This window comes from Dermacentor albipictus, chromosome 3 (genome assembly GCF_038994185.2).
Source record: "Dermacentor albipictus isolate Rhodes 1998 colony chromosome 3, USDA_Dalb.pri_finalv2, whole genome shotgun sequence".
In the NCBI taxonomy this organism is placed as follows: Eukaryota; Metazoa; Arthropoda; class Arachnida; order Ixodida; family Ixodidae; genus Dermacentor; species Dermacentor albipictus.
In genome coordinates this window covers 152045980-152063549 of record NC_091823.1, presented here as the reverse complement: position 1 = coordinate 152063549, position 17570 = coordinate 152045980, and the positions used below count along the sequence as shown (strand labels likewise).

Sequence of the window (17570 nt, the reverse complement as noted above, 5' to 3'; positions counted from 1 at the left end):
TAGGTGAACGATAGATTGTATTCCCGGTGCTTAGTAGACGGAGGTTATTACTCTGTTTAAGATGCTCAATACCTTGCCTCTTAATCGGTTTTGTTACTGCTCCAAAAGCTGCAGTGTGCGTTAAAACCTCCGACTATAATATACGACTCTGGTAACTGTTCTATAAGATTTTCCAATTCATGTAGTGACTCTAAGATGTGGCTCCAGGTATACGCATCATAGTTTAATTGTTTTAAATGTGCGCAGGATGGCTGCGACCGCTTCTAATTTATTTTTAAGGTCATATTCTTCAGCAGCGACCCCACTTTTAACAATTGTAGCAACACCAACTGAGAGTTTGCTCGAGTGCTCTCGGTCGCGGCGGAAGATTTGGTATTTTTTTAGAATGTTTTCATGTTATAACCTAAGTTTGTTTCTTGTAAACAAAGGGCCACAGGTGAGAGTGTGTCTAGTATGTCTTTTAAGTCACTTAGGTTATGTAAAATTCCCCTGCAATCCCTGTGTATGAAAGCCATTTTGTAGTATATGATTGGAGTAAGAGATATAGGTTGTGTTTTCAGCCTCTTGATCCGTGGCCTCTCTTCTTTGTGGCGATCCAACAAGTCCCGTCCTTCATCCGATGTCGACGGCACAGGGGTGCCTTGACTGTGTCTATCGTTTTCTCAGATACACAGGACGTCCGTGATGGACACATGGGTGCGTTCAAGTTGGGCCTCCCCGATTGGGAAGAGGCCTTGGGGCATGCTGACCTGGGGTCCGCACAGCCTGCTTTCGAGGAAATGGTGCAACGCTAGCTGCATCCACTGAGGGCAGGGGAGGCTCCGGCCCAGCCACACTGTGTGTGACCTGAGAAGGCTGTGAAGGCCGATGTGCTGCCGCACCCTATTGCCGTGCAACAGAATAGTTTTTGTTTTTCACCAACGACAGTCACTTCCACCCTTTTCTGAAAATTATATTTCCCTTTACATTCACTGTGATAATGTCTTTTTCTTCTTTCCATGTTCGGCAGGCACCCGAGTTAGCTGGATTTCTGCCCTCGCAGTTCATACAGAGGTGCTCTTCAACTTTGCATGTGTCTGAAGGGTGGTCATGGGAAGCACATTTACCGCACGTGGTTTGTCCCCGGCAGTTCTGTGAGCCGTGGCCGTGCCTGTGGCATTTGAAACAGCGTCGCGGGTTGGGTGTAAATGGTAGAAGTTTCAGTGTGGTGTATACTACCTCCACAGAATGAGGCAGTATGCTGAATGCGAACGTTAGGACGAAGTCCTTTGTTTCTGTTTCATTTTTTCCCGTCTGATTTTCATTCTGTACACATTTGCAACATTTTTTTTCCTTTGATCGGTTTAGGAGTTCTTCTTTGGTCAAATATTTCAGGTGATGGTCAGAAATGACGCTAAGAAGACTATTCAGTGATCGTTGAGGGCTGATAACTATGGAAATGTCCCTAAAGGCGGCGGCGCCTGAAAGGTACAACAATTCCGAAAGAAGGTCCCCATTTGCTAGATTTTTCATTTCATAACTTTGTCCAATAACATCGGTTAGAGCTCTGGTAACATTGAAAGGAGTCACACATCATGCAGCAATTTATTCGTGCTCACTATGCCTCACATGAAATCTAGGAAAGTTGATTATGTTCTTCAGGAACAACTAGCAGTGACATCAGTATGCCTCTTCTTGTTAGGAGGGTGATCGGTTCAAGGAAAAGAACTAGCCATAAGAATTGTATTTTTCGATCACGGCATCAGTCGCCCACCGCCGAGCCCAACGACATGACGGGGCAGGAGCTTCCAAGCTAGACCTGCCTACGCCAGCTGGATGCCGTGGCTCTAACCTAGCTCAGGGTAGTTAGCTACGCACGGTAAACCCTTGCCGCCAGGAAATTTTGAAGTGATAAGATTTGAAGGGAAGACAGGAATGATTCAAACTGGAAGACAAAGGCGCAGTATGGAGAGAACGACAGGACAGGCGACTGCAGATTTCCTCCAGTTGGGCCAGTCTGGATGCGCCGTCTATGTGAAGGAGAGGACAAATAGGTGTGTGGCCTCCGCTGGTGGGCCTTAAAGGTCCGAGTCCTGCTCAACCCCAAGGATCCCACTTTCCCCGGACACGGCTAAGCCACACACGGCTACATACGGGAGGTTCGAACTCTCGTGTGCTAGGGTAGGTGGTGTGGAAACACATCAAACGGCTGCTTAAGCAAGCGGCCCTACGGGGTCCCATGACAAGGTGGTGCCATGGAGCCCACCATGTCAAGCGTTGCAGAGAGAACGACGTGCATGTTCCCGAGTGAAACGGCCCTAGAATGTTTGTGGGCTAAAAAAATTACTCACTTGAAAAAAGAAGTTCTGGTGCTGAATGGTACCTCTGAGAGAAAGCGTGTGACGACAATGCTGATTTTTGCTTTTTGTTTCTCTAACGCGTCGGACACTCCACATTGAAGCTGTCCAAGCGGAATTTCAATCAGTATACAATAAACCAAGAACGTTGCCTAATTGATATTCCACTTGCCATATTACTCCTGCCTCGAAACTACAGATTTTGCACATTATGGTTCTGAAATCTAGGGGCACTTCTAAGCGAATGTATTGCTAGAATAGCAAGCCCTCGACCACGCTCCCCTATCTTGCTAGCGCAGGTTTTTAAGCAGCTTGCTACGTAGTTTTGCCACTGTACTGTCTTGCGCGTGACCTGACATTAGCCCAGTGGAATCCATCCGATTTCACAAGTGCACGCCTCCATACTCTGGACCCTAATTTACGGCTCCATATTCCGCCCGAGGTTCCACGACGTGACTGTACCCTTCTTATCCGTCTATGGCTTGGAGTAGCATTTTCAAATGCCTACTCTTTCCTTATCGGAATGGCCAACAGCCCACTGTGCGACTTCTGCGGGTGCAACGAAACGATCGAGCATCTTCTTTGTCAGTGCTCTCGTTTTAACCCACAAAGAACTGTCCTCTCAGCCACCTTAGACAAACTGGACAAGCGCCCAATGACAGAAAACAAGATCCTTGGAACCTGGCCTACGCAAACATCAGCGCGATCCGCTATGAAGGCGCTGCTGCGATACTTGAAAGACACGGGACTTTCTGACAAATTGTGACGGTACACTGTGTGGCGCAGGACTGTACGGTGACACTGCGTAAGACTAGGAATGCCTTTGCGGGTTGCGTGACAGTGCCCACAGAAATAGTTCGTGTGTACGTGCGTGTGTGTGCTTAGGTTTTTTTTCCTTTTTTATCCTTCTTTCTTTCTCACCTATTGCATCCCCTTTCCCCTCCCCCAGTACAGGGTAGCCAACCGGAGATAATCTCTGGTTAACCTCCCTGTCTTTCCTTTGCCTTTCTCTCTCTCTCTCTGTCACCTCTGTGTTGTATGATAAACAGTTTCGCTGGTCATTCACCTTCACAGAGTTGAATGGCTCATGATTTTTTCAACTTTGCATCCGATTTACCGTCTCCATTTCTCTCGCTTTTTTTTACAGCAAAGCTGTACATTGCTAGGGTTCTATGTATTTTGTTCTTCGCGGACAAAATCTATCATCACCAATGGTTCATACCTCCGTAAGGAGGAGGAGGAATGAACGCTCATTGTGAGAAAGAGCGAGAAAGTGTTCTTTCTTTTCCTTAGGTGGGCGGCTCTCTTAGTCCAGATTGCCGGTGGCTAATGCCGCAGCCCGGGTCCGGTCCACCAGACTTCGCTGATATTCCAGGATTGTGCCTTTCACATTGCCTCCCACGTTTCTTTGATCGCTTGTAGATGTTCTGAGGCATCACCTTGACTGTTTTTCTCGCGATATGGCCCCACTAACACCATGTGTTGGGGGGTGTCTGGTATATCACAATATCGGCATAGGTATGAGCATTTGGGGGGGGGGGGTGCATCCGGTGCATGATAATTCCATGGACATACGTATTCGTTTGTAGTCTGCGGAGGGCAGTGGCTTCTTCCTTGCTAAATTTCGGATGTGGTAGAGAATGTTGCCTTCCTTGCAGTCGTTAATGTTGCAATATTACGACGTTGTTGATGGGTATGTACTACTCCCTCGTCATTTTCCGGAGACCATGCGGCAGGGAATGCCGGCTGGTATGCTCTCGGGCGACAGCATGTGCTTCTTCGTTTGTGGCCAAGTGTTCGTCGCCTGGAGCCCATGCGAAGTATCTTTCGGGTAGTCCTTGGTATCTTGTTATTACTATCAGAATATTCACTGCTGCGGCAGAAATTCTGCCTTTTCGTTGGTTTCTACATGTCCTTTGCGGGTCGATCAAGATGGTTGCTGTGTCTTTCTATGCGGTGATGCCGAGGACGATGGCTTCTTCCTCCACCGTTTCTGGATTTCTGGCCTGTATGGTGGCAGTGACAAGCTCTTTCCCTTGATTGTTGGTCACGGTAAGGGCCAATGCTTTTCTACATGAGTATTTTGCCGCATCTGTATATCTCGTGTTGGGGCTCTTTGAGTATTTCTTCTGAAAGCTCTAACTCTTCATTGTCTTCTGTTTTTGTGGTACGTTGCATGCATCTTGCCAGGTGTTGTGCGACTGAGATAAAGTCACGAAAAAGTGGCGGCGATGGGGCTTTTTCGTCCGAGTCTGCTGTGAATTTTTCCCTGTATGCGAGTTTGCGATGTACTGCGCTGTGTGTTTGACTCAGTTTAAGGGGTTCCAGATGGCTGGCTCTTTGCGCTTCACTAATTACTTCCCAGTTGTTATGGAGGTCAAGTTTTAGGAGTGTCGTGGTTGAGGTGGTAGTGGGAAGTCCTAGTGTGCTCTCGGTTGCTTTTCTGATGACCATGTTGACTTTTCCAATTTCAGCTTTCTTGAGGAGTAGATACGGGGTACCATATGTGATCCGTCTTATAAGGAGTGCTTGGAATAATTGAACGGATTCATGCTCTTTAAGTATTCTTCTTTGGGTGGTTATACACCGAGTGAGATGGGTTACTTGTGTTAGGCTCTCCTGAAGCTTCGGAAGTGTAGCTGTAACAGAACCATCTTCATGTATTGTGAGGCCAAGGACGCTGAGGGAGCCAACTTGAGTGATATCAATTCCATTGAGTCGGACGTTGCGATCTATGGCGACGTAGGCTAGTGGTCTTCCCTGGGTCCTTGCCTTGAGTATAAGTAGCTCTGATCTTTTGGGGGCGCTCTGGAAACCGTATCTTGAGAGGTACTGTTCTACCTAATCGATTCCCTTTTGGAGGGTACTTTGTTGTTGGCCGGTTGTGGACGGCATTGCCCATAACGCTATATCGTCGGCCTAGATTGCATGACTTAAATCTTAGATGTCATCGAGTTGCTATGTGAGCTTAATAATGGCGAGTTCGAACAGAAAAGGTGAAGTGACTAAACCTTGTGGAGTTCTTTAGTTGGGCATTTCGAACTTATCGCTTCGGATGTTGCCGATACCACCGTCGCCATGCAATCGTTGAGAAAATCGTGTACGTATTGGTAGGTTCGCATTCCGCAGTTTGTGTCTTGGAGATTGTGGAGGATTGCTTGATGCTTCACGTTATCACATCACGCCCGTAAGCAAGCAATGAATAAAGTGGCTCATGATTCTCTAGTTGAACGCTGGCACTTGCATCCGTATTCAATGAACGATTTGGCGAAGCCTTGTGGCTGAAATCGCAGTTACGTTGTTACCAGTGTATTTGTGAAGGCACTATGAATCGCCTAAAACCCAATTTTTGGTGTAAGACATGCATTTTGCCATTTTCTGGAACATGATCGCCGGCGTTGGTGTGGTGGTGACCTCAGCTTAGGCTTGCTCCACGGCCGCCAGGATTGAGCGTGATCCCGGTGCGAAACCATGCGACATGGCCTCTGAGATGGAGAGGGCCACGTCTCCGACGACGTCGAGTCCTGGCCACGGTCAGACGTGCGTCGCAGTGCAAGGGGCAGAGATTTCTCTTGAGGAGCTCCACAATGGGATGGGCGGGTGGCAAGTGAGCCAGCGCATAACTGCCCCGGTGAGCGAGGACTCCGCCAGTCGTCAGTCAGGCCTAAACCGAGAGACCACTTCAACAGAAAAGTGATCGCAACGACGACAAGGGCAGCTAGGATGCCAGGCGTGCTGCCAAGAGAAGGCACCAAAGTTATTGCGAGACCATGGGGAGGCCTAAACACCGCAAGAACGCACACACGGATTGTTGAGTCGGCCATCATGGCGGCGGCGAGGGTTTTGAAGGAAGACGGTGCGGCGGATACCTTCTGCCCCAACCTACGCCAGAATATCATTGTGGTGCGTACAAAAAATTCATTAGCCAGAGCGACGTCACGAATTGGCAATTTGTCTACTGTAATAGTAGATTTTAAAGGCCAGCAGGTTCGAAATTATGTATTTTACGGCAGTGTGTTAACAAGGTCCAGTCTCTACCGCAATCATTTAGATGTCTACATACAGTAAGCCAAAGTAGGCCACACAAGAGATGTCTGTCCTAACTCGAATTCTGAAAGTCTACTTCGACTGCGGGTCCAACAATGCTGTCGATGGCCACGAGTGTAACCCTAAATGCAAGCTCTGTAGGGGACAACACCTAACGGCCAGTAGAAAATGCACAGCAAATGTAAAACTCCCTAGGTAGTAACCAAAAGGCAGTGGGAGCACAAGATGGCGGAACAGGGCGTACAGCAACATCTTGCGCGCAGAGAGTTTTCACCATTGCTGATGTCAGATCATCATGATGTCATCATTTTGCAAGAGACCCTCAATGAAGAGGTCAAGCTCTCAGGTTACCGGTCCGAAGCCTGCCCGCCAAGCCTCCGGGCGGCGGCCGGTAGTAATGCCAAGGGAATTTGCCCCTTGGTGCGAAAAGGAATTACGTACGTCGAGCACGACGTGTTGAACAAATGAGCACACCATGGTAGAGGTGGTTACGGGGAAAAAGCAGAAGGGAAGCACTTTTCTGATAAGCGCGCACAGTAGCCCGTCACACGGAAAGCAGAAATTGAAAGCACTGTTACACAAAGAGTGCAACAACGGGGGTCTCGACAGCAGGCTGGTAATCTGCGGGGACCTTAAAGGCCCGTTTATAGTCGGGCGTTATCGGCGCGCGGGCGAGCGTCGTTCGCGGTCAGTCACGCTACGTCGGTTGCGCTGCGCCAGCCGAGATGCCATCGCCTCTATACTTCAACGCGCGCGCCCTAGGCTGCTATCTTCGGGGCATGCGCAGAAGGTTCGCCAAGTCGCGCGCCGTCCGCAAAAGCCTTCTGCGGAGTTGTGTTGGCACCTTTTTCTTCGCGCGCAATGCATTGTGGGTCGACGCAGTCGGTGGCGCCGGCGTGCGAATGGAGCAGGAGCCAAATCTGCGCCGGGCCCGTCGGGGCGCGCTGGCAGCCGCCGGTTACGTCGGCGCTGAAGTGCGTGGGACTGTAGAAGGAGTTGTTTTCGCCAACGTAACGTAGCGCGCGCGAGCGCGCGCGTTACGTCGGACTATAAACAGCCCTTAAGGCACCGAATCAAGCCTGCGGTTACACCAAAACATTGGCAAAGGGCAGGGACTTGATGGAAGATGCTACCGAATTGCGACTAAATCTAGTCACCGACCCAGCATACCCTACAAGAATCGGGAACTCGATCACCCGAGACGCATCGCACGATATCACTTTCGTCTGCGGTAACGGCAGCGTTACGGCGGACTTTGAATGGCGATACACGAAGCACGAGTTGGGCAGTGATTATTACATTGTGAATGTCGCTGTCCCGCTCGGTGGCAACGAAGAAGTCGGCAGAAACTTTCGGAAACATACATTCGAATTGGGACGTGTTTCGTGAGTTGTTACCCCAGGAGAAGAAAGTAATTACAGACATTGAGGAGTGGTTGACCGAGATTATAAACAAAGTAGAAAATGCCACCAAGGAAGGCGAGACGGACGAGCGAGTCCACAGGGTAGACGGCCGCCTGGCGCACCTCATCGTGGCCAAGCAGTCCATCCTGTCAAGGTGGAACAAGCAGCGGACAAACAGAAAGCTACGCAAGACGGTCGCCGAACTCAACCGCGAAATTGAGTTTCAAAGTACAGCGATATGCACTCAGCAATTGAATGATGTTTGGAACGCAGCGGACGGCCAGGTGCACGGTGTCAAGTTCAAGTCTCACCAGCACCACAACCTGGCCAAGATCGTCCACAGGACGCTAACCGAGCACGGGGGAGACGAAGTGAAGAAACGCCTCGATGACAAGTACTACCAAGCCGAAGCAAACGAGTGGCTAGATCGAGACATTGAAGTATGGGAAGTAAGGGTTACCTTGCGCTTTCTCATCAGCAAGTGCGCCGCTGGTCCCGACCCCGTTAGAAACAGAGCGCTGAAAAATCTTAGCGAGACGGCCTTTGAGACCTTCACGGCATGCTTCCACATTTGCTGGCGAGCCGGGACGCTATCCCGGCAGTGGAAAGCAGCCAAGACCATCTTGATTCTCAAGCCGGGCAGGCCACCAAACATTGAGAACCTCCAGCTGATCTCGCTTGCGTCCCGTATGGGCAAAGCGTTGGAGCATGTACTCTTGTACAGGTGGCAGAGATACCTGGAAGATTCGCGGCTTTACCCAAACACCTTTATCGTGTTCCTAAACAAGCTGGGAACTCAGGACGCTATGATCCAACTGGAAAATGAAGCCCTCGATGACACTACCACCACGAAAAACAAGCGAGCCATCTTGGGTTTGGACCTGCAGAGTGCTTTGGATAAATTGGGACACTGCGACTATGACCCAGGTCTGACGGCTAAACATGGGCAAGAGAACATATGCGTGCATCAATGATTTTTTGACGGAGTGGACCACCGAGATCATCGCCGGTTACCTGCGGCTCCAAAAGAAGAAGCTCGGCAGTTTCGGGACCCCCCAGGGCTCGGTCATCTTGCCATTACTTTTCCATCTTGTAATGATAGGCACGGCCGAGCGGCTCTCGCGAGTCGCGGGGGTCCGAGAAACCAGCTATATCGACGACATAACGTTCTGGGTCCCAGGGGGAAGGGATGAACACATCGAGAGCACCTTGCAAGAGGCGGTTGGCGTTACCGAGGAGCAGCTGGACGGGTCTAGGCTTGTCTGCTCTCCAAGCAAGTCTGAGCTGTTGGGGATTCCCCCAAAATGAGCACGTAGGAAGACGAAAGGCAACCAACCTGTGAGGAAGCCAGAGACAATAAAGACCAAGACGAGCGGCGGTCACACGGTCCCAGATGTCGAGAAAATCTGAGTGCTGGGGATGCTGATTGAGTGCAAACGAGTGAATGGTAAGATGGCCCACAATCTCGCGGCCAATGCCAGCACGGCCATTCGCTTCATCAAGAGGGTGTCACACAGAACAGCAGGCATGAAGGAAGAAAGCCTCACTGGGCTAGTGGAATACTTCGCTATAAGCCACATTGCATAGGTTGCTGCTTTCCACAACTGGAGGCAGTGCGATCTAAATACGATCAATGCACTCATACGCAAGGCGTACAAGTCAGCACTCAGACTTCTCGAATGCACAAGCACCGAGAAGTTCCCGGCCCTGGAAGTGCAAAGCGCCCTGGAAGAAATCACCGAGGTGCAGAGGACCACCCAGGTCACGCGACTATCGGGAACAAGAACAGGTGGACAAGTGCTCCGTGACCTATGCCTTTGACCAAATGAATGGGGACCGGAAAATACAGGAGCTAATGTCCCAGACGCAATTATCAGATGGGGACAGATATGTTTGGTGCCAAGCAACATGAACTCTGCGTTCCACAAAGAGCGCTGGGCAGCGAGGGCCAAGGCGCTCATCGATCTCCATTCCAAAGACGCACTGCCGTGTTTGTGGGCGCGACAGAGTATCCAGATGACAGAAAGGCGTTCACCGCAGCAGTGGTAGGGGCATCGACCGGTGAAAAGAGAACTGCGGCGAGTGTGCAGATTGGGGTGGGGGGGGGGGCATAGAACCAAAGATGTGGCCATTGCCCTGGCCATCGCCGACTCCGAGTGCACCGTTGTGCTCCGCGATTCCAGGACGGCAGTGAGAAATTACGCCAGAGCAAGGGTGTGTGGTGAAGCCTCACCTGTGTTGCGTGCTGTCGATCTGGCGAGTGAAAATAGGTGCGTCGTGATAAAGTGGTTTCCGGCGCACATGGGCAGCGATGTGTCGGATAGCGGCAACAAAAACCACAACGAGACGACGAACGCGGCGGCGCGAGGAATAACCAACCATGCCGCTGCTACTGCGGACGACCCATCGTGATGGTGGGAGACCAACGAGAGACTGACCTTCTACAACGAAATTGTGAAGTGGCGCAGACTAGAGAGAAGGACTATGCGGCCACCTCATCCGGGCTTGACCAGTGAGGAAGCGGTGTTATATGGACACCTTCTTACGGTATGGTTATTTACCCCGGAGCTGATTAGGCACGTGTATCCTCGTGTTTATGTGACTGACCTCTGTTGTGTGTGCCGAAAGGAAAGAGCCACTGCAGCTCACCTCCTTTGGGACTGTTGCAAGAATCCTCACGAATCTACATCGATGACAACCATCCTACCGTGGATCGAGGCCGCAACGAGGTGCAACGATGATGAGGTCCAAGCCCAGGCCCTCCAGCAGATCTCGGTGGCCCTCAAACGGCAACGACCGGTCGAAACTGGAGTGAGGCTGCCACCCCAAAAAGAGGGGCAGGTGCGGTCGACCAAAGGGCGTAGTGCGGCCACAGGCGGGGCAGAGGCGCCACACGCCGGGAAGACGTCGTGGCCGCGTTACGATGACGCCTCCCTTACCGGGCAAGGCTAATTGTGTTCAAGGCATTCCTAATAAAGTTTCTTTGTCCCTCGCTCGCTCATAGCCCCGTAAGCAAGGTGCTACAAGCCCCAAGCAAAGTTAAGCGAACAGTGCTCAAATTATGTTTCATCGCGCATACAAAACACAGAGCAGCAATCAAAATGAAAAATTCAGTGTGCGTACCTTTCGTCACGATGACTAGCCATGGAAACCAAAATTTAGTTCTTTCCTGTGTTGTAAATAATGTGTCAAGTCCGTGTTGTGGGAAAAACAGCTTCGCTGGGCAGCCACCTTTGCAGAGTGGAATTGTTCACAATTTTTTTCGGCAGGACTCCGCGCTTCTATTTCCACTTACAGTTTCACTCCACTTGGTTGCTAACTTTCTTAATCTCTTCTCTTATTACGTGTCCGTGGCTTTGGCGCAGATATTTCTCCAGAGTAGTCACCCTTTCATTTTCATGTATTCTATCAGTCTTTCTTTATAATTGCCTTGACAATGTGTTCATTTTACTTCCAAAGAGGCCGAACCCACGTCAATCTGCGCTGCCCCATTTGTATAGTTACCGTGAGCCACCATTGCTAATCAGCCAACCGATGTTTTGTCAAATTCCAAGTCAGACATGATCTGTTATTTTAGGCACAAAAATCACATTTGCGAACTCTAGCGGCGCTGATACCATTGCTTCTTTCTTATTACTCGCACCGCCATATGGTGATTGTAGCTCAAACATGATCTAAATAGGTTCGTGAAAAACAACCGTTTCGGATTACAATAATTGGTATAATATGAACATTCCAAAAAAATTACGCAAATTGTATGGTCATTTGTAATACCTCAAATGGAGCGGGGAAATCGGGCTATTCTGTTTAATGGAAACTAGCTATTATCATAGCAGCTGCTGAAGTTTCAGTTTTAAAAACAAGCATTCACGTCATATGAATACTCACCATATGAACTTGTCTTACACTGAAGTTCTTCGAGAATCTAGGTACGTAATGGTGGCCAGTCGACACGAGACTGTGAAAGGCTGCCACGACCGGTACGGAACCATAGTCGGGGAAAAATATGTACCTGCCGAGTGTCTTCCTTATTGAGATCCTGATGGTCACGCCAGACTGATTGGGCCTTCCCATGTGTTCCACTGTGCCCGCAGCCATGACTGTAATACTGTAAAATAAGAATGACAAAAAAAAGGCCAGCCCTTTGGAGCAGGGAGAAAGTAAGAAATGCAGGGACATACAGTATCCGTGCAATATGATAAAAAAGCACATTTACAATGAACTACCTTATTTCATGCGACAGAAAAACATATCAAAAGACAGTTCTCACAGCATAAGAAGACACATTGTACTAACGTGGAGGCTTATGCGGCTGCCTTACACGCTATTTCACTGTGCCTCCATGAGCTCATTGCATTTAGGACTTGCATTTCGGCATCTACACCTCTATGAAAAATCACTAAGGATAGCGCAGTCCGATATTAGCGCGCCTGTGCAGTTCCGTATTATTTATTAGCCGAGGCGGTCAAAGCCCGGAAATGAAGTTCTCGGAAAAAGCTTGGGATCTCAGCATGTGAACTGAATGTAAGGTTATTAAAGCAGCGGAGCTCCAAGAAAACGCAGGCCATTACGAAAAACTCGAGGTCTGATCTCGTCGGCAGCGAAAGCCCAGGCATGTATCCGAAAACCCAGCATTTATCACGCATGTAAGCCTTTTTGGCCTTTTTAGTGTCCACCATACTACAGTGTCCTCTGGTAAATAACGCCTTCTTTGCGGGATACCTAACGCGTCCAGTTTTAATTCAACCAGCATTCTTTGCCTAATTCCGCTATTTAAAATCTATCTATCTATCTATCTATCTATCTATCTATCTATCTATCTATCTATCTATCTATCTATCTATCTATCTATCTATCTATCTATCTATCTATCTATCTATCTATCTATCTATCTTCTTTCGCCGACCAAGTGGCCCAAGTTGTGCGCTGGCTTGGTCCACAAGGTATGTGCTTCTGGTCATGATGCAGTCGTGGTCGCTTAACTGTAGTCATTTGAGCTTCGTTGTCTCACTTTCGCCACGCTGTCGTCGTCCCACCTTCTACTCTGACCCAGGGTTCCAATCGTTTAACAGCTTGGGCTATTGGATGGTGACGTGCTCTTTGCTTGGTCATCCGAATGTTGTCATGATCCCGTCGTAGTCACGCCATCTTCGTGACAGAGTAGTTGCCATGCCCTGTCGTCACGTTGCTGTTTTATTATTGTCATCACTTTAGTAACGTCATCCAAATTTCACCATGCCATCACCGTCATACCGCCTTCCACGCTCCATAAACGTCAATCTTTCTTCGTCATTGTTTTGCACTCGTATGCTGTCACCATTCTATTGGGATTATACTGGCCTTGTCCTGCCATCTACTTCAGGAAATCGCAACCATGGTTCCATTGTGAGAACATCGTCGTAATGCCGTCAATGATGTACCATGCTCGTCAATCTAGATTCGAACTACGACTCTCGTTATGCTGTCGTCGTCTCGCCATCATCGCCATGGAGGTGTCGAGAGGCAGTCATCAAAATGCTTTTGTCAATATACGCTCGTCATCCTGCCATTGGCGTCATGCCGTTTTCATGCAATCGTCACTGCACCGTCGTCATAGAGTCGTCGTCATGCATTCGTTGCCATACCGTCAACGGAATGCCGTAGTGGTCTTCGTCGTTTTAATTTCGACATTCGACTTTAGCCATGCTGTCATCGTGATACCTTTGTCGTCGTGCCATCGTCGTCACGCTGTCATTTCATCGTGGTCATCAATTCAGTATCATCATCCAATTATCGACATGCCGTCCTCATCTTACTACCGCCATCGATGTGTCAACGTCATTCCTTGCTCGTCATTATGTCGCAATCATACTGTCCCCATTCAATCGTGATAATACCGCCGTTGTCATCCCATCGTCATCTTTAGTCGTCGTCACACAGGCGCTATTACGCATCCATAGTCATGCCTTCGTCATCATGCCGTCTTGGTTGTGCCACCCTCGTCGTTCCCGCTTCTTCCGCTTGTCATACAGTAATCATCACGTCAACGCTGTGATAGAGTTATCATCGTATAATTGTCCTCATGCCGTCAGTCAAGCTTTTATGCTTATACTATTGTCGTATTTCCAAACTCGGCATCTCAATGTCGTTATATGCCTTTGTTGTTCCGTCTCTATCATTCCTTCATTGTCATCTCATCGTCACAGTGTCAGCGTCATACAGGCGCCTTCAATCCTCCATGTTCATTTGCGACCTTCGCAAGTTGCTGCCAAAGCATAGTGGGACAATATCCGACTATGTGTCATATATTCGAAGCAATAGAGATCTCAGAATCACCACTACACGTGTCAAAGAAACATGGCTTCAGGGATGTTCTCTGTCGCTACATTCCTCGACTGATATTCGCCTCACCGTCGACAGTCGTCGTGAGATGTGTTCTGCCGTAATATATCTTAAGGTGCAGCACTTTGGCGCCCCTTCCTGCGATGAGTGACGCTGTCCCTGGGCGTCCTTCGTGGTCACCGAGCAAAAGAGCACAGCGAATGATGAGAGAGCGAACACGAAGCGCATCCTGGGATGAAAAACGACGATAACAAAGCGAGCGCAAGGAGGGAAGCGGAGAAAGTGGGCGTGGCGAAAGCGTGAGAAGAAAAGCGTTGTGCCGCGCAAGACGTGTTCTGTGGCGACGATGTTTTCAAGATGACGCCTGAGTAACGCGCCACGCCTGTTCAGCGATGACGTCATCAATAAGGCATACGGCGAGTGCGTCTACTGATATCATATATAGATACAAAGCACTGCATAAGCAAAGGTCTGCCTTCGGCGGCTGCTGGGAATCGCGCGCCTGCGTCACCCATAATCTGCCTCTCGCGATCTTCCTACAAGCGAGGAAGTCGCTCAATATTTCGCTCCATTACAAGATTGCTGCACGATGGATATTGTCCGTGCCACTCAATATAGCGCAAAAAGAAAATACGAATAGAGCTGCGCTAAAATATCGCATTAGGGAGTATCATAGTCGTCGTTGAATTTGTTCTGGTAGCCTTGCCTTTTATCAGGGAATCGGTTGCAGATTTTGCATAATTCTCCCACGTAGCTTTCATACGTTGTCACGACCCCCGACAACTCGGAAAAGCTATGCCAAACCATGGCCATTATGGCTCGTTTAACATTCTCTGAATGTTGCGAGTCGTATGCCAGGAAGCAGTTGCATGAGCACGTCTCGTGCTACACGAAGTGTTTCTCTTCGAAGGTAAGGCCCATTGCGCCATCGTCACGATTGTTCTACAAGCCGTTCTAAATAAGTCGTGCCGTCACGTATAGAATCAAATTACATTCACCAGGTCACCGCACTCTACAGCGCTGACTACCCCCACAGGCCTGTTGTAGCTGTGGCTGAAGCGCTGCATAAGAATGCGAGACGCTGGAAGAGCAGGCTTCAACAGGAAGTAGGTGCTAGATAGACAACAAATAAGGTTGCCATTTTGCCGCATGTAGAGTCGCAGGGAATATGAGCTGCGACATGGTGTGCATAGTTCAAGAGGCCCAAAACAACATACCCACGCCAACATACAAAAATTATTGTTCTGATTACTGTTATTATTGGCATCAACTTTTGGTATGTCGGCGCCACTGTGTAATTTTGGGGCGCTTTCAGCCTCAGGCACCATGTTGCCGCCCATACAGCATGCGACAGTACAAGCCTAACCGACATAATAAAGAACATAGCCGGGAGAAAAGGCGTCATGGTACTGTTATAAGCATCAAACAAGGCGTGTTCAATGTGTGCACTAGTTAGCGATGGCTGGGAAAATAAACAATGCACAAAGAACCGCAAGGAGTAAACTGCCTGACATTAGCCGCCGCGGTTGCTTAGGTGTTATGATTATCGAATCTTCGCCGCTGCGGCTGCATTTCGATGTGGGCTAATTGCAAAAATGCCGCCATCTAGTGCGTTGGGAGCACGTGAAAGATCTCCTTGTGGTCAAAATTAATCCAGAATCCCACACTATGACGTGCCTCAAAATCAAATTGTGGTTTTGGAATGTAAAACCCCAGCATTCAATGCACTACCTCAAAAAAGTGGCCATCCTTGATATGCCTTTACCCATGTGATTGATGATGCATATACCAAACAAGCTGGCGCCTCCATGACGAGACAAAAGCACAAGCAGAATCCCTGGAAAGCAGCTCCCACCGGACATCTTGCTTTTCATCATTACCGTTGCGCCGGATAATACACATCAAGGTTTTACAAAAGTCAAAAGAGGAATTGTCGCGCAAATTTAAATGTTATGACCATTGCGGAAGCCGCGCCATCATGACCATCTGTTGACCATCAGAGCTACTAACAAAAAAAAAGAGACAGGCTAAGTAATAAGAATGGTCTATACGCCTAAGTAAACGTATTATCGGCGAGACAAGGAAAACAGCACCAGTGGTTGCAAAATGGTATAAAAAATGTAAAAAAATAGTTTTGACATTCACTTAATAACCCAGCGACGTCCAGCAACATTGTAGCTCGTTGTGTATTTCTGAGTGCTTTTTTCAGGAAATCGTTCTTGCTATGTGAAGCAAACAAGCTCAGGCAAGCACTATTTTACAACAAACAAAAGTGTTTCAACTGGCATGCGCTGCGGAACATTCCAATCCTGCAGTTTGCTGCTCGTCCTCTACAGTTGACTTAGAAGTTTCAGCCACATGAATGCCTTTTGATCTTCTTTGCTTTGGCGGAGCTATTCCATTTCTGGTGCTTCCTTTCTGTTCATGGTTGCAAGTGCCACATTGAACGGAACTAGTATTACTTTTTATGTGCACTCTTCTGTGATTAGCCAGGAACCGCACAAAAATCGTGTTCCACGAGAACAAGGTCGCATTTCCTTCCGGGCCTTGGTGCCTGTAGATTGTTACTCGACAACAGGCGGTCGTTTATCCGCCGAATACGCAACAGCGCCGAGCGTCCGTATAATTTATATCGCATTAAAATGCCGGCTGTAAATGTAGACTCAAATTCGCTGGAGAAACCTAGCGGGCTAATCACTCATTTTTGGCCATGCATGCCAATACTTGCTTTAGCCCTGTTAAAGTGCGCTTCGGGTCGACAAAAAAGTATTCCTCCAACCTATGTTCACGCTGCGTCAGTACTCCGGCGTGACCGACGCTGCTGTGGTCACTTTGAATTTCAGCAGTGATTTATGTTGGGTGGAGAACTGGGGTCCTATAACGTAAACTTGTTACAATCTGCTTTATTCCAATCTCTTGACGTAAAACTTCCGTAACCACCAATGCAAGAATCGGGCGATAGCCTTCAGCATTGTATGAGAAAACCAAGGAAACGCACTCTTGCTTCTTAGGAGGTCACTTTCTTTTTTCCTTTCAAAGCGAATAGCATTGCCTACATTGAGCAGATTTCTTTATCGAATTGGCTTTCAAGAGGCGAGGCGCATACTCAGTTGAAGAGGGATTCCGTGGGGCCGAGCCGGAACAATCAAAGTGAATAACTTGCTGAAGAGGGTGGTGTCAGCGTCTGCCATAATACGCTTCCCTTATACTTCGCCTGCGGTAGGTGGTCGAAAATCGCGGTGACGTGCAACGGAACGGTAAAAATTCCGCCAGGACGCATCTTCAGCAAAGAATAGTTGGCGAAGTGATGTATCATACGTGCCGAAAGGGCACGATAACGTTACAGTAGCACGGAAAAATGTTTATCATACGCAGATAAATCCATGCTCCGCGGCCGCTCCCAGTATCTAGCACCAGAGCAACCAGTGGGCAGCCATCTTCTATTATTTTCGGAACAGGGCAG

The 17570-nt window shown here is 48.7% G+C and overlaps 1 protein-coding gene across 6 annotated transcripts in view; it reads right to left on the bottom strand.

Annotated features, from left to right (window-relative positions):
* Positions 1-17570, bottom strand: part of LOC139057632 (uncharacterized) — a 210926-nt gene that overhangs the window by 37647 nt on the left and 155709 nt on the right. For 3 of the 6 annotated variants that reach the window (XM_070536181.1, XM_070536184.1, XM_070536182.1), the window contains one exon: positions 11799-11894. The exons of 1 other annotated variant lie outside the window; for it this stretch is intronic. In XM_070536181.1, the coding sequence (XP_070392282.1) occupies positions 11799-11894 (96 nt within the window). Of the gene's footprint in view, positions 1-11674; positions 11895-17570 lie in introns of all 6 variants that reach the window. 2 more of the 6 variants (XM_070536179.1, XM_070536180.1) reach the window with 1 other exon arrangement.